Below are 21,214 nucleotides of genomic sequence, written 5' to 3' on the forward strand. Positions count from 1 at the left end.
ACAGATGAAGAGTTAGTGCTAGTGAAAGGTTTGTGTGTCAAAGCCAGGCATCAGAGAGGAAGACAGTCTGAAGCATAATTAATTGCTTAGTGGAAGGAGCAAATACTTTGTACTATAGAAATAAATGCAGGGGAGGCAGATATCATGTTAGGTCATGCAAGGTTTTTATGAAGAAAATGGTATTTGAGCAACAAGTGATAAACTGGGTAAGTGAAGAGGATGTTCCAGGCAGGGAAAAGAAGGGAACCAAGCAGACAGGTGGCAAAGCCAGAGAAGTCCATTTTGATAGGTGTGCAAGGTTTGTGTCAGAAAGAGTGGATGTAAGGCTGCGGAGGCAGGATGAGGTGCCTTTCAGAGGGTTGTCTTACAGTTTGAGTGTTAAGTTAGGCCTGGTAATGCTACAGAAGGGGCAAAAACTTGAGTCCCAAGTTTATGATAAATGGAGAGTGAATGAAAGCCACAAATTTCTAGATAAACGTCTCACCTTCAGTGTCACCAGAGAACAGGGAATGGTGATCTGCTTGTCCTGTGTGAGCTGCCCCCAGGGGTCTTGGGGGTCAGGTGGACCTCTGGTCCTCGAAGCTTTCTAACAGCCTCGCTTTAAAGGAGAGACCACATGTGCTCCCCTTGGCAGTGACCTGTATTCTCTTACAGGTACTTTCTACTGTGCGTAAATTATTTCTTCTATGGCGAAACAGTGACAGATTACTTCTTCACTCTGGTCCAGAGAGAGGAACCTTTGCGGATTCTCAGTAAATACCACCGATTCATTTCCTTTACTCTCTATCTAACAGGTATGAGTCAAGCAGCTCACCAGTTGTGTATGCCTTGCTTTTGCATGTCTGCTGAGTTGGGGCATTTCTTGGTCAATGTAAGGTTTTGATGACATTAACTCTGACCACTTAGGGGAGCAGAGCTAAGGATTCTGCCTTACGTGAGCTGTAGCAGCTCTTTACTAAGAGAAATGAGACCAAGGGGCTTGTGTGGTTGTGGAGGCTGAGTTTGTGCCACCTGTCCTTGTGTTCCAGTCTCTGTTGGAGGACTGCATAGCATGGTCTTGTCCTGACTGTCCTCTTGGCAGAGATTCTGCAGCGTGACTGAAACAAAAACCACCCAGGAACTTGTATATAAAAAGGGACATTGCATTGACATATACACTACTATATATAAAATAGATAACTAACAAGAACCTGCTGTATATATAGCACAGGGAACTCTATTCAGTTCTCTGTAATGACCTATATGGGAATAGCATCTAAAAAAGAGTGGATATATATATATATGTATAACTGATTCACTTTGCTGTACAGCAGAAACTAACACACATTGTAAATCAACTATACTCCAATAAAAATTAATTTAAAAAAAGGGATATTGCAGTATATTAGAAATTTTATTGATTTGGGTTTAAAAAGACCTGTGACTTCAAAGGAGCCAGGAGCTTACTCTTTGAATCTCAGTTAGCTCTTCTGTAATCTAAAGCTAAAACAGGAGCATTACTGTGAGGATTTGAACAGATACATTGCAACTTGACAAACAGTAAAGTGCTCTGTCAATCTAAACTCAGTTAAGACTGTACAGTAATGCTAGTAATGTGTTCTTCATAGTTACCCTAAAAGCCAGTTTGAGGCATATGAGAAATTTGTTCTGACCTAATAAGTTTCAGTCTTACCTGTTGTTCATCAGCTTGATGGCAATACTCGGCTCCGTGAAAGACACCTGGCTATTAAAATATGAAGTCCCCTTCTGAGAGGTTTGCTGTGTTGAGGATAGAGAGCATGCCTCAGAGCCTGGGAGCAGCCCCACAAAGGGAGGCCAGGGGTCTTGAATAGTGATGTGCTCTCTTCTGGGCAGGGCTACTTTTGAGGGACTCAGCACACTTATGGGTAAAATCCCTTTTCTTCCTGGAGAGTTCGGTCATATGGGTCAGTAGGAGAGAGATGCAAGGATGGCCTTGGCCCCATACCAGGTAGATCCTCCTTCTGCCTGTTCTTTAGGACAGAGGTTGGCAAACTTTTTCTTAAAAGGTCCAGATAATAAATATTATAGGCTTTGGGGGCTATAGGGTCTCTGTTGCAGCTCCTCATTTCTGCCATTGTAGCACAAAAGGAACGCTGGACAATATGTAAACAAATAGGTATGGTTGTGTTCTAATAAAAGTTTGTTTATAAAAACAGGCGGCTGGCCTGACTGTTGTCGGCCCGTGCTCTAGGATCAAAACATTTCTATCTGGTGAACAGTGTCCTAAGTTGAGTGTAGTCTGCAAGATTTTAAAATATTGCCTTCCTTTAATTGTCTTGAAGGAGTCATTTTTTCCTTCTGACTGCTTATCTGGTTTTATTCCCTTGGGCTATGAATTTGTGCCCTGGTTGGTTAACTGCTGCCAGGAAATTAGCAAAGGACTGCTTAACACAGCTAAAGGAAATGACTAGGACAAAGATAAATGCAGAATGTGATTCATTTTGCCCTTTCTCCTCCTCTTCCTCACACTAGGATTCTGCATGTTTGTGCTGAGTCTGGTCAAGAAGCATTATCGACTGCAGTTCTACATGGTAAGGGAAATATGCGCATCAGTGTCAAAATTCTTGGCATAAGTGAAATTCTGTGGAAACTCCACAGGTCTCTCATCCTTTCAGTGATAAATCAAAACCCTGGAATGCAGTCTGTTTTTATTCATCTGGAACCTAGAGGATGAAGGAGGCATCCCTCGTGAAGTTTGGTGGCTCTTTATCCACCTAGACCCAATCGCTGTTATGTAATTTACACCCTAAGTAGTCTTTGCCCTCTGGACCTGAGGGTGGCCTCCAGGTAAGGCTCAAGGTGAAGCTTTAGGCATTGCCCATAGATATCCTGCCTGCTATATCACTCCCTCAACCTAAAAACATCCCCTCTCTGAGTGTCCTAAGCACTCAATAAATACTTACTAAGAAAATGAGAAGTACCCAGGCTTTTGGAGCATAGAAGGACTAACTAATGGGCCATATGGGCCCTCCTTTTGATGGCAACTGTAGCTGGGGAACATAGTTCTTCCCAGAGGCCTGTTCTATACCTTTTTCACTTCCTGTAAGCCAGGTACAGAAGCAGATATCTTTCCTACCTGTTTCTAAGCAATTTTCTATTTGGTATTAACGGTTATTTGAAGTTCCTTTCAAGCTAAACTGTTAGGTAAAGTTTATCCTTTATCTTCTTTTGCAGTTTGGCTGGACCCATGTAACATTACTGATTGTTGTAACCCAGTCACATCTTGTTATCCACAACCTGTTTGAAGGAATGATCTGGTGAGTGATGTTGGGGGGGGTTCCTTTTATTTTGTGGGTGTTTTCATATAGGTGGGCTGAGAAACTCTGATGAACTGTCTAAACCAGAGATTCTCACCCGAGCTACATCAGAATCCCTTGCAGGCCTAGTTGCAGCACAGGTTGCTGGGCACCCCCACTCCTGAGTTTCTGCTTCAGTAGCTGTGGGGTGGGGCCTGAGAACTTGAATTTCTGATACATTCCCAGGTGATGCTGATGCTGCTGGTTGGGACCTACACTTTGAGAACCACTGTTCTAGACTAACAGGTGTAGGGATATTTAAAGAATCAAAGGCAATGTAACTATATGGCAACAAATTTGAAAATCTAGAAGAAAAAATCATGATTTCCTAACAAGAGGTCACCGAGTAAAAATCACGAAGAAGAAAACTTGAATAGATCAGTAACTATAAAAGAACTTTGAAAATTGCATAAGAATCCACACCTGGAAAAAATGACCAATGATAGCAGCTGAGTTTTATCCACCCCTTAATATTAAAGCTGATAAAACCATAGGGAGGGAGAAACAAGAATGATAAACTGATTTCTTTTATGATTATAGATATACTATTCTAAATAAACTATTAGCGAATGGAATCTGGCAATGTGTCAAAAGAATGATATACTTAGTAGATTTTATTCCACATATGCAATGGTTTCAGCAGGAAATCTATCACCATTGACAGAAATCAGTAGGCTGACTGAAGAATCTATGCTTTTAGTGAAAATGTGAAGGCATATCCTCGTGTATATGAGGAGCTAAAGTACTGTGATTAAGATCCCAAACTGTGCCTCTGTTTCCTGTTCTCAGGGTGAAGGTACAGTAATACCCACTGCCTGAGGAATAAATTAGTAAAAATATGTAAAGTGCTTAGAACAGAGACTAGCTCATCTAAATGTTCGCCTTATGGCATTATTATGTTTAAAATAATGATAATGGCCTGAGGAGATGTACTCTCCCTCTCTTTCAGAGTGTTGTTAAGTAATTCTAAAGAGGGGCTCATGCTAAGTTCTCATCTTCAGGGCTAGACATACCACTTGGCTCTAAAGTGAATCATATTAAAATCTCTAGTTATTGGTTTTTAGACTGAACCTTCAAGACTTAATTATAGTTGTAGAGCAGAGAATGTTGCTAGAAGCCTCAACAAAGTAAATACTATGGGTTGTTGGGTGGATACAGGTGCTCTAAATCCCTACCTTAACAAGCAGGAAGTCAGAAAATATTGCCTGTAGTTGAAGGGCTAGGATTTTTGTATGTTATGTTAAACTGTAATAGAGAAAATTTGAAAAAAATGACTGTCAGAGAGCAGAAAGTGAGAAGAGAGAGATGGTACAAGTTTGGAAACTGTCCCTTTTTTTTTCATGGTGGGGATGACCAGACCAGCAGAGGGAGGCAGAGAAGAAATCTGGCTATATGTACTTGATCTTGCTCTCAGTGTAGTCCTGGGGAAAAGTTGGGCTCACTGGAGCTAGTAGAGCTAGTAAAAAAAAAAAAAAAGGTAAATTATGAAATAGATAATAAATGTATTACTTAGAATTATGGAAGTAACTACTAGAAGAAGAAAAGTCAGAAATGTTTAAAAGTAGTTATTTTGGAGAATGGAGATAGGGATAGGGGAAACAAGGTAACTTTTTATTTTTTCTTTTCTTTACACTTTAAATTTTTATATTACTTTATAATGAAAAAAGAACAAATGACATTTTATAGGGTACCACCTCCATTTATTCAGTAGTCATTCAGTAAACATTTGAATGCTGCTATGTGCTGGATACTAGGTATGGCTTATGTGGCATTTTATTTCTTTTAAACTTATTCCTTAATGGTTAATAAGTACTATATGGGTTATTCTGGTACTGAAATTTATGAATGGCATTGTTTTGTGGACTTTTGAGGTATTATCATCTTGGTAGTGTTGATTCTTACTTTGGTTTATTTCCTAGGTTCATTGTCCCCATTTCTTGTGTGATCTGTAATGACATCATGGCCTATATGTTTGGCTTCTTCTTTGGTCGAACCCCACTCATCAAGGTAAGTGGATCACCCTAACATGGACCATCACCGTGAGGGGAGGGTGGTGCTTTCAATATGAGTAGATCAGCTTGGGAGACAGAAGAGATCTAGCTGGTGTGTACATCTTTATGTCATCCTGATGAAAGGCTAGTAATAAATTAGCTTCAAGAGAAAAGCCAGAGGAAGACTTGACAACTACTCATAGGAAAAAAAAGAGCTAATAGGGAAAATATTTTTATAGACGGTGTAGGCACACTTTTGTGGCTTTGATCTGAATTTGAGTGTTATCATTTAAATAGTTTGCTGTTTTATAATATAATTAAATTATTTGGCCAATTGAAACAGAAAGGAAACTGAGGGCTATCAGACAGGGAACAAGGAAACCAAGTATGGGGTACTTTAGAAGGTGAGGTGGTTTAATTGAATGAGTTTTTTTAATAGTAGAAAGACCTTTAACAGTTAATCATTATTCCCAAAGCTAGAGTTATCAAAATGCCTTTTTTTAAGAACTTGCTCTCTGTCCACAGCTGTCCCCGAAGAAGACCTGGGAAGGCTTCATCGGGGGCTGCTTTGCTACTGTGGTATTTGGCCTTCTGGTAGGTGGTGCTCCCAGTTGGGTGGGGGATGGGCAGAGGCCTCCCACCCACCTTCAAAGCCCATCCATGGCTAGTGAGCATGTCCCCCGAGGCCAAGGACTCTGTCCTGCAGAATGGCAACCTTGCCCTATAGCGGGGCATGAACATGGCATGGGCAATGCCAGCTGTCCTTTATCTGCCAGTCTTTAAGCAGTAGAGGAGTGGGGGCCGTGCACACCTTGTACTCCTCTCAGTCTGAGGCCTGGCAACACTCAGGAGATGGCATTCTTGTCCAGGCAATTGATATTTTGCCTGAGAGTAAGAGGTGAGGTGGGATATGCCATTCTAACCCAGATTTTCTCCTGTGCGTGTCTTTCCTGGAGAGGAATGATCTCCCAGCCCTTTCTAGAGCACCATTCGCTGCTTTTGACCCTCAGGCCTGTCTCTCCCCTTTTCAAAGTTGTCCAGCTGCCCTTCAGGGCTGACCCCCTACTTACTGCTCTTCAGCCTTCTCTCCTCCTGGTTGTCTCCCTCTCACTATACCACTCCCCTCACCACCTGCCATTTTGAATTAAGGGATCCTGAGAAAAATGGACCGTTGCTCCTCCAAATGGGTGAAACTTCTTGTAGTTCTTTGCCCAAATTCCCTCAGGTCTTTCCTGGATTTATTCAGGGCCTGGTTATTGGAGCAAGTACATTGAAGCCTCAGTGGGCCATCAGCCTCTTTTCCATTTTTTTTTTCCAGATACAGGTAAAATACACATATGGTGAAATATGAACCTCTGATTTAGTGCATAGCTTGCACTTAGGGTGCTAGGCACTGTGAGGGACTTGGCTGAACCAGGCACGTGCTGCCCAGGCAAGATGGCTGGAACTTGTCTCCTTAGTCTGTCTGTTCTCATCCTCAGCTGTCCTATGTGATGTCCGGGTACAGATGCTTTGTCTGCCCCGTGGAGTACAACAATGATACCAACAGCTTCACTGTGGACTGTGAGCCCTCGGACCTGTTTCGTCTGCAGGAGTACAACATTCCTGGGGTGATCCAGTCGGTCATTGGCTGGGTATGTGCCACTCACATGGGGCGAATGATCCTTGGCTGGATAGTGACTACACAGAGAGAGCCCTCTCTCCACCACTGCCTTCCCTCAAAAACAACTAGCTTCCTCCCTCCCCAAAGCTTGTAAGCCCCAGGTTGGAGAATTGCTCAAGTCAGCTCAGGGTGAGGACAGGAGGAGACATTTTCTCCCGCTTCAAATCATTAAGACCAGGATTCTGAAAGTGTGCTTTTGGATCCTGGGGCACCCTGAGGTCCTCTCAGGGGGTCTGTACTTTCTTCATAACATAATGAAGAAAGTTTCACTTTTTCACTTTGTCAACATTTGCCATGATGGTGCAAAAGCAGTGCTGGCACCTTAGCATGAGTGAAGGCAGTGGCACTAAACTGGACTGTCATTGAATTCATTATGCCACATACTCACAGGAAGACTCAGCCAGCTCACTTTAAGAATGTCTTTGATGAGATAGTAAAATTATTAAATTTATTAAATCTTGACCCTTGAATACACACCTTTCTAATGCTCTGGTACCAAAATGGAAATTGTACATAAAATGCTCCTGCTAAATGCTGCAGGACAGTGCTTACCTAAAGGAAGACTGCGTGTGCACCTGCTTGAGTTACGAGCTGAACTAGCGGCTTTTTTATGGGGACATAATTTTTACTTGAAAAGAACCGGCAAACTATAATTTTTCAGATTTGGATTTTTGGCAGACATTTTTCTTGAAAAGAAACAAAGTGAGTCTGTCACTTCAAGAAAACAACTGACAGTAGTTGTTACCAATGATAAAATTTGGCTTTCAAGTACAAATTAGAGTTTTGGAAAGTGTATACCTGCCACTGTAAGTTTGACAGCTTCTTAATACTTAAAGGCTTTTCTGAGGGATCTGTGGTGATTTTAACATATGACGTTTTGACATTGTATGGCAAAATTTGTCTACATTTGAAAGATCTGTGTAACTCAGTGAACCAGTATTTTTGAAATGGCCAGTGCATGGTGTTACACAGTCATGCACGGGTAAACGATCCATTCAAATGGTCATTGATAGGCTTTCAGATTCCACATTGCACCAAATTTTTAGAAAACTACGGCTCAAGTTCTGGTGTAGTATCAGAGAAGAATACCCATAATTATCTGAAAAGACGGTGCTAAAATACTCTTCCTTTTTTCAACAATGTGTCCTTGTAGGGCTAGATTTTCTTCATACACTTCAACCAAAGCATCATATTGCTGTAGACTGAATGCGTAGTACCTTAATGTCCTCTATTAAGCCATATATTAGAGATTTACCAAAAACAAACAAAAACCCGCAAACCAGTCTTTTTCCTAAATTATTTTGGGGTGGGGGGAGAGAAATAGTTTCATAAAGAGGTGGTTTTGTTGTTGTTTGTTTGTTTTTTAATGTTAACAAGTAATAAGCCTGGGCTTGCAGGCATCTCAACTGACTTCATTTATTCTTTTCAGAAAACAGTCCGGATGTACCCCTTCCAGATTCACAGCATTGCCCTCTCCACTTTTGCTTCACTCATTGGCCCCTTTGGAGGGTTCTTCGCTAGTGGATTCAAGCGAGCCTTTAAAATCAAAGTAGGAAAACCCTTTTCTTTTCCCCTCATTGTCTCCAAGCTGGGCCCCTTTTCACCCGTCTTCTGCCTTCCTCCTCCTGTCCCACTTCATCAGCCACCACCCCCTTCAAAATACCAAGCTATGAACTCTGATTATTAATGTGTGCTCTTCTTCACCCATGCATGGAATTTAAGTAGGTTAAAGGAAGATACATTGTTTCTAAGAAAATTCAGTGGTTGGATTTTCAGTATATTTGTTAATATATTCTTTCTTCAAAAGAAACATTTTGTAATTTAATAAGATTGTGTCCTATTATAGCTTCAGCATTTGAATCAATACTTACTTTTCACTTTCTGTTGCCCTCAGCTATTCAGTACAGTAGCTGGACATTGAGGTGGGACCATAAACCAGGCTTTGACTTGGCTGAGGCCAGGCTCATCAATCCTTCCCCTCCTCTAACAGGACTTTGCCAATACCATTCCTGGCCATGGAGGCATCATGGATCGCTTTGACTGCCAGTATCTGATGGCCACCTTTGTCAATGTGTATATTGCCAGTTTTATCAGGTATAGTACCTTTCCATCTGAACCAAGTTAGTGGATTTTTAAGTGGTGAAATTCTAGAATTCTAGCTACTTCTCAGTTTGAGTGAAAAAAACCAAGTGTGAATGCAGTTTTCAGTTGCTATTAGTTATGGATTCCCTGAGGACCCTTACCCTCCATTAGTAGAGAATCCAGAGAGGGAGCAGCTACTTAAATAATCAGGCCCTCGAAGTTGCTTGGCCCCTGCTTTGCTCAGTGCTGTTTCTTCATCCTCTTCTAGGGGCCCTAACCCGAGTAAGCTGGTTCAGCAGTTCCTGACCTTGAGGCCAGATCAGCAGCTCCACATCTTCAACATGCTCAAATCTCACCTGACTGACAAGGGGATGCTGACAGCTGCCACGGAGGACGAATAGGGACCACCAAGGGCCAGAAGAGCAGGAACAGGGCTGAGTGAGGGGCAGGGCTCCAGGGCAAGCCCAGCTGGACAAAGACAAGACTTCAACTCACTGTCTTTTTTTTTTTTTACAGTGTTTTTTATTTGTGGATTTTAAAAAAAAAATCTGTGTGTACAGTCTATGTGCTTATGATTTGGGTTGTAAGTAACCTACAGCTTTGAGTTGGAAAGAAGTCATGGTGGTAAAACCATTTGGGTTTTTAAAACCGAAGTTTTTAACAACCTGGAAGACAGTGTTGCCCAGCTCTGAAGCACCTGCTTGGTGCTTCTAGCTCCCAAGCTGGAGCTTCCATATCTGGGCTTGATCAGAGTGGTCATTCATCTGTGTTCGTCCAGTTTAGCCACCCCGCCACCCCAAGCTCTCTTTGTAGCTGACCCCCAGCAGGGAAGAGATGCACAGCTTGGATGTCTTTACTACTGGAGCGCTTTCCCTGGGCTTCTCAGTAATCCCTGCCTTGGAGCTACAGGAGTGCTGCCTCCTGAGGCTGGAGGGATGAAGACTTGTTAATCAGATAGGCATTCTGTTCACAAATCCTGTGGAGTATGAGCTCTGCTTTATGATATGGGTTCACCTCGCTTCATCACAGACTGAAAGAAGGTTTCAGTTTTTATTTTTTTCAGAAAGCATGAAAAATTATAATAGTCTGGAGAAAAGCTACACTGTACTATTTCAAGTGTATGCAGTAGGATATACTGTAGTTGGGCCTTTTCCTACAGGGTTTAGGCTCAAGTGGCTCCTATAGGGCAGTCGGTTAACTGGGTCTTTTCAGGGATGATGTCGTTCACGTTTGTGCTGTAGACTTGTTGCTGCTGAATCCCTTCTGGGGGCTTCCCGATTTGACAGGGAGCAGAGGGCTTCTCTTTCACATGCCCATGCCCTTGGCCTTGCTGACCACCCACGTAGCTGCTGTGTTGTGTGTGTGTGTGTGTATATTATATATATAATATATATATGTATAACTCTTAAGGCAAGTGTGTATCTGTGTGTGTGTTAAAAATCACTTATTTCTTACAGTGATTTCAATTGTATCATGACTTCTTCACTGAAACCACAAAGTCCTGCTTACAACTCTGCATAACCCAACCCAATTAGAGGTTTGAAGCTTCTGAAGATTAAATGCACACTTGTTGTATAATGTGACCAGTTTAAATGTAGTTTATATTTTACAGGGGGACCGTTTTTCTTTTCAACTGTGACTTATTTATTGTTTCCTTTTAAGTAGAGGAGTGAGGTTGACTTTTGGAATATACGTTCTTTGTCAGGACAATAAGCAAGGGGAGAGCTTGGTGGCCAAGTGTGTTCCATTATTCTGTGCCATATTGGTTCTCATTGCCAAATGGGGGTGTAGCAGCTTGCTTCAGCACCTTGGGCTGGTGCTGCTTTGCTTTATTTCTGTTTATCTCAGCCTCACTGCATCCGTGGATGCTCACAGCCAGCCCAGATCACTAAAGCGTCCAGCACGGACCAGACCCCTCTTGATGTCTCAGCTCACAGTCGCTGTGTGACCTTCCACGTGCAACAGCTTCTTTCTTCTGAAATTTTATTTCCAGTTCATTACATGGCTTTTCTTTTTCAGGTCCAAGGCCCCCTTAAAAACAAAATGTGTTTTTGCATGGGGTTTTAGTGCTGGCTGTGACTCTAGGTAGGACAGACACATCACTCTGTGGGTCCTCATTTTCTGAGGTGTCTTGTAATTCCCATATTCCATGATTCTGGCTGAACAAGTACATGTACCAGAGGCTGCTGCAGGTATTGAGTCATGTCCTGGGCACCCAAAAAGCAAGTACTTACAGGCCTTTTCTAAATACTTGTCCTTAAAATGCTTGTCCTCAGCAATAAATCTTAAAAAGTGGAGGTGATGAGTAACGAATCTAGTTTTCTGATTGCAGAATGAACTTGGTTCCCCAAACCAGAGATGGAATGGTGCCACATTTGTCTCGTGGTGCCCTACTGTGGGCAGATGGTGGATCCTTGGGTGCAGGGAGTCTCAGCTGGGACTCGGCAGCAGAGAGCCACCTTTGAATAGGTCTTCCTTTGGGATCAGGGAGCCTGGCACATTCCTGTGGACATGGCTGCTGATGGGGGTCCTGGGAAACGGCAGCTGGAAGCTCAACAGAGCTGCCATCAAGAAAGCCCGAGGGTCAGCTGGGATTTTGTTTTCTTTTGATTCCCTTCCTGCTTTCTGGTGAAATAGGGGAATTTCATAGTCAGTAGCCAGGAGACTGATGCCACCTTGTGTCTATATAGCACATTGTTTTTCTTTCTCCCATTTATTGAAAATCTTTCACCAAATAGACAAGTTTCCAGAGACTTGTAACACACAGCTGTGCAGATATTAATGAGTGGCATAACTTGCTTCATATCCATTTTTTTTTTGTGAGAAATAAAATGTGACAAATTGTGTGCCCTCCCTTGTTGTGGATTTAGTTTCTAACTCCCATGCATGGTTTTATGTTTCCCATTTGATTTTGTGTTCATACATATTGTGCAGTCCTGTTTTAGAGATTTTTTTTTTGTTTTCCAATTTGAATCCTATACATTCTCACAGCAGCCTTCTGAGGTACCTCAGGTCAGAGGCATGAGCCCTTTGCTGATGAGGAAGCTGAGGGCCGGGGGGCACTTCCCCAGGGTCACGTGGTGGTTGTGCTCACCAGCAGGACAAGGACTTCTCATCCCCGGGCCTCCTCACCTTTGGGAAAGCGCAATATTCCTTCTGGCAAGCTCAGGAGGCCTGACCTGTGTGCCATGTTTAGAGTTTAAGTTGCTGTTAGCTCCTACCTGGTGACATAAGGAGCTGATGGAAAAAGAAACCAGGGAGCATCTGCAGGGGCTGGGCCTGGGCGTCCTCCCTGGCGAGTTCTCGTGACTGCTCGCAGGACACCCACGCCTTTTCCCTTTGCGTGCATGTGCCACCCTCTCAGTTGCTCTCAGCATCGAAAAAGTACACATTTATGTTTTGCTTCTGAAAGTGAAACCCTCTAAGGCAGCCTGGGCCTTATTTATGTTTATTACTTCTTGCCTGTTTCATATTCTGAGCATTTTAGTAGGTATAGTTTAACTGTATTTAAGATGTATCTCCTTCTAGTGTTGTACAATTCTGTAATGTATGTTTGAAACTAATGTCTCTTTCAGAAGGGGCAAAATGTAACTTAGCCTTACACAGGTAGACTCTGAAATCATTTTATGGTATTTATTTTTTCCCCGCTGTGCTTTTTATCCTGTAACTTATATTGTATAAGAAGATTCCAAAAATATATTTTAACGGAGACTAAACGGGCCCTTTGATTTGAATGAGCTAGTTGCCGAGTTAGCTGGAGGCTGATTCGAATGGATCCTTAAGTTCACATCTTCAGACTGTCAGTGAGCCCCTGGCAGGCTCAGGAGCATCCCTGACATTGCCAGGGGCAGGGGTGTGTGTGACTGACTCAGGGCAAAGAGCATCATTGCTTGGAAAACTGGACAGCAGTGGCCTTGCTCCGTAAGAAGCCTGCCCAAGGTCAGTTTCCAAGGAAGTAGATTTGCATTACTGTACTAGATGTGGCACCTCTGAAACTTCTTCTTGTGTCACTGATATCTTAGGCACCATCGCCTTTTGTCTTTGGGAGTAACTCTCATCTGTGCCCACCTTTCTTGTGCGTTGTGATTATGTGCTGAGGAAGGGGTGGAGTGGGGAGGGAGCAGTTTCCCTTAGGCCCAGGGTTCCTGTTCTTCCACAGTCAGGGTGGGAAGTTTCCCTTAGGCCCAGGGTGCTGTCCTTCCACAGAAGGATGTCCAGGTGACTGTCACACACACATTGCAAGACAACAAACCATGGGCCGACTCTCACTGTGCTTGTCAGCAGGGGCTCCGAAAGAGTGGCTGGAACAAACCATCAGCTTCCTGAAGAGAGGGTCTGGTTCTTGGGCAGAGCCTCGTTATTCTGTCCTTGTCTTGGTGAAACGAACTTCCTTTTCCCTTGATCACCTTCCATGCTCGCAATTACCCAGCTTTCACTTTTTAAAGAGATTACCCGCTCCCACTTCCTAACTTGTTTTCCCTTGTTGGGTGGGGGCCCTTGTGGCACGACCTACATAGGGTGCTAGGCTTGGACCAAGTGGTGATGAAAGAGGCTAATTTAAGGGCTCTTCTAGGCCTACCTCCTCTTGGTCCTGAACTCTGTTCACCCACATTCCCTGCAGAAGGTGGGCCCGTTCTCAGTGAGGAATGGAGTCCCAGCTGCTGACTGCCTATTTCCATTTGAAGGTGGCCCTGTCTTTCTGTTCCTCCCATCACTGCACACCACCCCCCCCCTTTCAGGTTGACCGGCAGTAACCTTATTCACCTGGCCTCTCAGGTGGGTAGAGGCTGCTGTTCTTACGTGGGGCTGCCTCTTGATAGAGTAAGGCTTTCACCTGTCCGTATGTATGGCATGTTTTCAAAGACAAAGAGATCTCAGCTGGGAGGCTGGTTTGGGAGGTATACTTTGGGTGCTGAAGTGTTGGGATTTTAGAACATGTAGATGATTTATGAGAACAGAATGCCAGAATATCTGAAGTCTAGGATTTTATGGCCAGTGGCTTTCAAATCCATTGGCTCTTTGAAAACCCTGCCCCCCTTCCCCTCTTCTACCAAATGCCTATCTGATGAGGCTCCTTTTTATTCTCGAGTCATTAAGTTACCAGCAGTGTGTTTATTAATAATAATTGCAATAATAGTGCTTAATATGTGCCAGGCACAGTGCTAAGGATGCATTATCCCTTTTAATCCAGAAAACAACCTTTGATCAGGTATTATCTCCATTTTATACATGAGGAAAATGAGGTACCATGACAGGCAAAGTGCAGTGGTTAAGATAGACTTTGGGCTCAAATAGCCCTAGGTTTGGGCAGGTTACTAGGTACAATTCCAACCCAGCTGGCTTTGATAATAGCAGCTCCCTTACGGGATTGTTGTGAGGATTTTATGAGGTAATGCATGTAAATATTTGTCAGTGCCTGGCACATAGTAAGCTCAATAAATGGTAGTTGTTTTTATTGAACCCAGCTGGTAATTTGAACCCAGGGTTGTGTGATGCTGGAGACTGTTTCTCAGCCACTACACTGCCCCTTCCCTGCACACAGCCTGGGTGTTCAAAGTCTAGAAAGTGACCACACTCTCCTTCTGAGAGAATCAGTCCAGACCTTACCCATCTACAGTGACTGGGTACTTCCCACTTCATTTAGAAAGCCAGCCTGACGAAAGGAAAGAGGATGTGGACAAGTTCCAGAATTCTCCATTCCTGGTAGGAACGGTTTGCCTGAGATTTTGCTCACCTCCTGCTGCCCCTGGTCTGGACTTGCCACGGGGAAGGAGGCCCTTTCCTCTTGCCTGGTGGTGCCTCCACTTCCTGGGCAGTAAGGGCTGATCTGTGAATTGCTGTGGACCCCATGTCCCCCTCTGCCAAGAACTGTGCTTTGTGCACACAGCTCAGGGACCTGCAGCAGTCCTCCGTGTGAGCGGACACCGCGGGGCCCAAGAGGAGTGGGAGAGAGAGAAAGCTGCTCTGTAGTAGATGATAGTACAGAGGGAAGGCCTAAAGCTCTCGCTCATGTCCTTACACATAACAAGTCAGGGGCTTTGTGTTTCTTGCTTTCTTAAAAGTGTTAACAGGGTAGACACAGGTGACCACTTGGGGATAGATAGAGGGTGTTTCTCTTGGATTCTAGGTTAGCAGAGGATCTCAGCGGTGATTCATGAATGAAAGGAGAGTAGGCACCGGATTAATGAAAAATGAAAACTATTTCTTTTAGTTTTCCGAATGCAGACAGAGGAGTTGGGGAGGGTGTGTTTGAGGTGGCTCATTCTTCACTTGGAAGGAATGGTGTTGACGGGGTATCCCGGAAGTTCTCAAGCCAATAGAATAATAATGACCTAGGACCACTGGCTTGACTGTGGGCTGTTTCCTGAGTGAGGGGAATGAAGACTAGACCCAAGGCCCATGTGTTTAAATGGTAGTCTCTCCCCTTCAGTTAGTTGCTTATGACAGGAGCCAGGAGCACAGTTGTGGGGGTTTAGTGAGCAGCTGCTGTGATGGACTGATCCTAGGCCTGCCTCCCACTCCTCTGGACCCATGCTTGCCAGGCCGGGCACTTCCTCCCTCATTGTTGCATCTAATGGACCCAGGCAGCTTTTTATCTGTAGAGAAAACAGCTCCAAACCAGGGGCAAGGGCCCTCTGCACCTTGGGCTGAAGATGCTGCTGCAGTGGTCTCCCAGGTCTCGGGAGACCCTTATGTAGTGCTCAGAGTCTCTAGTTGGGTTTAGCCACCTGGTGACTGTCCTAGGTGAGATTCTCTGCCGACGTCATCCATAGCGCAGTCCCTGTCCTTGGCTGCTGGAGCACCCATTTCTTACCTTTGTTAGTTTCATGTGCTCGTTTTGCTGGCTTTGTGCCAGGGAATGCCAGACTAGAAAGGGGGTTGAGAATGTACCTACCTGTTTTTATAAGGATGTCCTTTGTGTTCTGTTGCATTTGAATCCTCCATACACACAGCACCATGTGGCTGCCACACAGCACTGTGTTGCTGCCTTATGTCACACTGGCTGGGTGTCTGGGAGCTGATTACAAAGGGAAAGAGCTGAGCAGACATCAGGGCCAACATAACCAAAGGACTTGGAGCCAAGAGAACAAAAGGCAGTGTCAGGATACACTGGTTTATTGTCGTCCGGCCAGCGGACTGTTGAGAAGCCATGGGGGCAGCAGCAGGAGGAGTGCAGGCAGAGGAGAGGCCAAGAGTCCTGCAGCTGGCAGAGGCCAGCCCTGAGTGTCTTGTGGGTGCGGGAACAGAAACTGGGCTCAGAAACCCATCCAGGTCTCCCTGGATTCAACGCTCATGCACTGTGGATTCTCTTCTGGAGTCGATGCTGATACCAAGTTTTAAGTTTTATTGGTGTTTAATACTTTCCAAAACAGGAGGGGAAGACCAAAGTGTTAGAGACAAGCGGCCCCTCTGTTGAAGATTGTTGGGAAGCCTGGTGGTGTTGGGTGAGTCAGGCACTTCCTCAGTTCTGTTCACTCTGAAGACCTGTTTAGTGAGAAAGTTCCCCAAAACATAGAAATGGCTTCCCTGGCCCCACTGGGGAGTGCCAGGTAGTCAAATGTAGCCCACTGCAGTGTCTGTGCTGCCAAGATTGGCCCCGAGTTTGTCCTGGCCCTGCCTCTGGCATTTCACTAAATCCATGTGTTTTTGCCCCAGCTGACCTTTCTCTGTGCACTGTCTGATCAGTATTGAACTGATTCTTTTTCAATGAAGTGTCAGATCATGATATACTGTACATTGGAAAGTATTCACCTTATTTATATACCTGAATCTTCCTACTACACAAATAAACATCTGTTAAATTCTGCATCGTTTGTGGTATCTGATGGAGGGTGTGCTGACTTGGTATGAGATGGGGGGGGGGGTTGTCTGTATGGAACCAGCATCACTTCCAGGGCGCTGCCGACCACTCCCTCCTGAGGCATCCTCTGCCCTTGGCCTTCACCTGCTCTCTGGCTTTCCACCTTTCCTCATTTTGCCTTGGCTGCTCCTTCTAAGTTGCCTTTCTGGGCATCTCTCCTCCTGCTGGCCCTGCCCTTAGCTGGCAGCATTCTGCTCGAGACACTTCTCCCCACTGAATGCTCTCCTGGGTGTTCTTGCCTACTCTCAGGGCTTCAGTCACGATAATCCTGCGGTTTCCAAGTCCACATTCCTAACCCTCATGGGCCTGTGAGGCCTCTTTGTGTGGACTTTGCATGGCCAGACCCAGGCCCTCCTCCAGTACCTGCCCCAATCCAGTGTTCTTTCACCACCATCAATTCTTCACTAGGAGTGATCTCATCAGTATCCAAGGCCTGCCCATTCTGCTTTCTAAATATTCTTCAGATTCATCCTGACTGCCAGTTGGCTCCATGCAGCCTCGTTGCCTCCGCTCATTCATTCCTTACACAATAGCTGGGGTGAGATTTCTCTGCTTGGCGCCTTCCTGTGGCCTTAGTTGAGGCTTGTTGCTGAGACCTGACCCCACGCTCAGGTCCTGCCCTCTCACAGCCACACTCCTGCTGTCCCCTCTTTGTCCCAGGCGCTCTCATCTCCTAGCCTTTGCACGTGCTGTTTCCTCTGCCTGATTCCTCCTCTCTCCCTCCCTGGCTCACCTCGGCTGCCTAACTCCTGCTCATCTTACTGTCCCACCGTCAGCAGCACCCGACCCGGGAGACCTATGTGCTCCGCACCCCAGGACTGCTTTCCTGGTAAGACTGTGGGCCCTGGTGGGAGGGTGGTGGCTGCCCTGGCTCTGAAGTCCGGGGGCTAATGCCTTGGGCCAGTGGGACCTCTAGATAGCTTGCCTTTTGGGTAGGAGCCTCTGCCTTTCTCACCTATAGGGGCCCTAAATGGTGGGACTTCTGGAATGAATTGCTTCCCAACACTCAAAGTGTAAAATATACTGCATTTACTTTCCTAAATCCAACAAAATGTGACTCCAAGCCACCAGTTTCCGCAATTGATGAGAACCCCAACTTTACTTGTCTTCCCTTACTGCCTTGCTCCCACGGGCTCGTGTGGTGCCAGAGACAAGGGGTTCCCATGTCTTCAGTCCATCTACTGAAGGCTTTCCTCATCCAGGCCTGTGAGGTCCATCCACTCACTCCCCAGTCAGTGTGTCAGCACCCACCTCCCTGGGCACCCCTGCAGCTGTCTGCATCTGACATTCTGCCACCTCAGGGCCCCCGCACTCAGGCCTTGACCCTCTCCGTGCATTCGACAAACACTCGTGGAGTGCCTGTCCTGTGCTAGGCCCTGGCTGGACACTGGTGATGCAGCAAAAAATAAAGCTGACACCGTCCCTGTTCTCAAGGTGCTCATTTTGGAGAGGGTGGCAAACATGTGAAAAAGCCATGTTAGATGGAGAAACTGTAGCCAGGAGAGGGGAACAGGGAATGCTGGTGAGGAGAGCTTGCAATTGTAAATAGGGCCCTCAAGGAGGGGCTTGCTACCACAGTGATGTTTGGGCAAATGGACACACACCTGAGGGAGGTGGGGGAGGGTGTTCCAGGCAGGTGCAGAGCAAGTGCAGACGCCTGTGCCTTCGAGGAACAGCAGTCATGGATGAAGCAGGGTGAGTTGGGAGGGAGCCGTGGCAGGTAATGAGGTCCCAGAGAGACTAGGTAATTAAGCAGGGCCAAGGCCACTGGCTTTTACTATGAGCAACATGAGAAGTTGTTGGAGAGTTAAGAGCCAATGAGTGACTTGATCTGTTTGTTTTCAAAGGGTCACTTGGCTGCTGCACTCAGACTTGATTTCAGAGGGGGCAAGGGCGGGAGGAGGGTGCAGCGGCAATCTGGGCAAGAGAGGGTGGTGGCTGAGCTCCGTTGATGCAGTGAGAAATGATCAGATCATCAGGATGTGTTGAAGGATTCTATGTGGCCTGGGAGAGAAGAGGAGTCAAGGATGGCTGTGACGTTGTTGGCCTTGGCAACTGCAAGAACGGCATTGCTATTTTTCTGACCTGAAAAAGGCTGTGGTGGGAAGACAGAATTGGGGTGGGAGGTGGAACAGAGAAGGAAGACCAGGATTTTGATTTGGACGCAGTAGGTCTGACATGCCTGTGAAATATCCATTTGGGGATGTCCATTCCAGGGGGGTGGTCACAATGTGGATATTATTCTGCAAGATTCGGGATACTGGATGAGATCACTGATGAAGAGTTGAGGTCTAGGGACTTCCCTGATGGTCTAGTGATTAAGATTTTGCCTTCCAGTGCAGGGGGTGCAGGTTCAATCCCTGATCGGGGAGATAAGATCCCACATGCCTTGCGGCCAAAAAAACCAAAATATAAAACAGAAGCAATATTGTAACAAATTCAATAAGGACTTCAAAAAAAAAAGGTCCAGATTAAAAAAAAAAAATCTTGGGCAGAAGAGTAAGACGCAGACATCACCTTCCTCCCCACAGATACATCAGAAATACATCTACAGGTGGAACAACTCCTACAGAACACCTACTGAACGCTGGCAGAAGACCTCAGACCTCCCAAAAGGCAAGGAACTCCCTACGTACCTGGGTAGGGCGAAAGAAAAAAGAATAAACGGAGACAAAAGAATAGGGATGGGACCTGCACCAGTGGGAGGGAGTCGTGAAGGAGGAAAGGTTTCCACACACTAGAAGCCTCTTCGCGGGCGGAGACTGCGGGTGGCGGAGGCGGGGGAGCTTCGGAGCCGCGGAGGAGAGCGCGGCCACAGGGGTGCGGAGGGCAAAGTAGAGAGATTCCCGCACAGAGGATCGTTGCCAACGAGCACTCACCAGCCCGAGAGGCTTGTCTGCTCACCCGTCGGGGCGGGCGGGGCCGGGAGCTGAGGCTCGGGCTTCGGTCGGAGCGCAGGGAGAGGACTGGGGTTGGCAACATGAACACAGCCTGCAGGGAGTTAGTGCACCACGGCTAGCCGGGAGGGAGTCCGGGAGAAAGTCTGGATCTGACGAAGAGGCAAGAGACTTTTTCTTCCCTCTTTGTTTCCTGGTGCGCGAGGAGAGGGGATTAAGAGCGCTGCTTAAAGGAGCTCCAGAGACGGGCGCGAGCCGCGACTAACAGTGCGGATCCCAGAGATGAGCATGAGACGCTAAGGCTGCTGCTGCCGCCACCAAGAAGCCTGTGTGCGAGCACAGGTCACTCTCCACACCTCCCTTCCGGGAAGCCTGTGCAGCCCGGCACTGCCAGGGTCCCAGGATCCAGGGACAACTTCCCCGGTGGAACGCACGGCACGCCTCAGGCTGGTGCAACGTCACACTGGCCTCTGCCGCCACAGGCTCGCCCCGCACTCCGTCTCCCTCCCTCCCCCCAGCTTGAGTGAGCCAGAGCCCCCGAATCAGTGGCTCCTTTAACCCCGTCCTGTCTGAGTGAAGAACAGATGCCCTCCGGAGACCTACACGCAGAGGCGGGGCCAAATCCAAAGCTGAACTCCGGGAGCTGTGCGAATAAAGAAGAGAAAGGGAAATCTCTCCCAGCAGCCTCAGGAGCAGCGGATTAAATCTCCACAATCAACTTGATGTACCCTGCATCTGTGGAATACCTGAATAGACAACGAATCATCCCAAATTTGGAGGTGGACTTTGAGAGCAAGATTTATTATTTTCTCCGCTTCTCCTCTTTTTCTGAGTGTGTATGTGTATGCTTCTGTGTGAGATTTTGTCTGTATAACTTGGCTTTCAACACTTGTCCTAGGGTTCTACCCGTCCGTTTCTTCTTCTTTTTTTTTTTTTTTGTTTACATTTAAAAAAATATTTTTCTTAATAATTATTTTTTTATTTTAATAACTTTATTTTATTTTACCTTACTTTCTTTTCTTTTATCCTCTTTATTTCTTTCTACTTTTTCTCCCTTTTACTCTGAGCTGTGTGCATGAAAGGCTCTTGGTGCTGCAGCCAGGAATCAGTGCTGTGCCTCTGAGGTGGGAGAGCAAACTTCAGGACACTGGTCCACAAGAGACCTCCCAGCTCCACATAATATCAAACGGTGAAAATCTCCCAGAGATCTCTGTCTCAACACCAGCACCCAGCTTCACTCAACGACCAGCAAGCTACAGTGAAGTACATCCTATGCCAAACAACTAGCAAGACAGGAACACAACCCCACCCATTAGCAGAGAGGCTGCCCAAAATCATAATAAGTCTACAGACACCCCAAAACACACCACCAGACATGGACCTGCCCACCGGAAAGACAAGAT

General features: G+C 45.9%; 1 protein-coding gene across 1 annotated transcript in view; it reads left to right on the forward strand.

The window, feature by feature from the left end:
• CDS2 (CDP-diacylglycerol synthase 2) overlaps positions 1-12,769 on the forward strand; it is a 64,355-nt gene extending 51,586 nt beyond the window's left edge. The window contains exons 5-13 of the mRNA XM_079945926.1: positions 655-794; positions 2,494-2,552; positions 3,196-3,278; positions 5,237-5,324; positions 5,834-5,902; positions 6,790-6,942; positions 8,401-8,520; positions 8,962-9,065; positions 9,322-12,769. Coding sequence (XP_079802052.1) covers positions 655-794; positions 2,494-2,552; positions 3,196-3,278; positions 5,237-5,324; positions 5,834-5,902; positions 6,790-6,942; positions 8,401-8,520; positions 8,962-9,065; positions 9,322-9,454 — 949 coding nt within the window. The 3' untranslated portion in view covers positions 9,455-12,769. The remainder of the gene's footprint in view (positions 1-654; positions 795-2,493; positions 2,553-3,195; positions 3,279-5,236; positions 5,325-5,833; positions 5,903-6,789; positions 6,943-8,400; positions 8,521-8,961; positions 9,066-9,321) is intronic.
• The last annotated feature ends 8,445 nt before the right edge of the window (positions 12,770-21,214 follow it).

The sequence above is a fragment of the Stenella coeruleoalba genome (genome assembly GCF_951394435.1).
Source record: "Stenella coeruleoalba genome assembly, chromosome: 15".
NCBI lineage: Eukaryota > Metazoa > Chordata > Mammalia > Artiodactyla > Delphinidae > Stenella > Stenella coeruleoalba.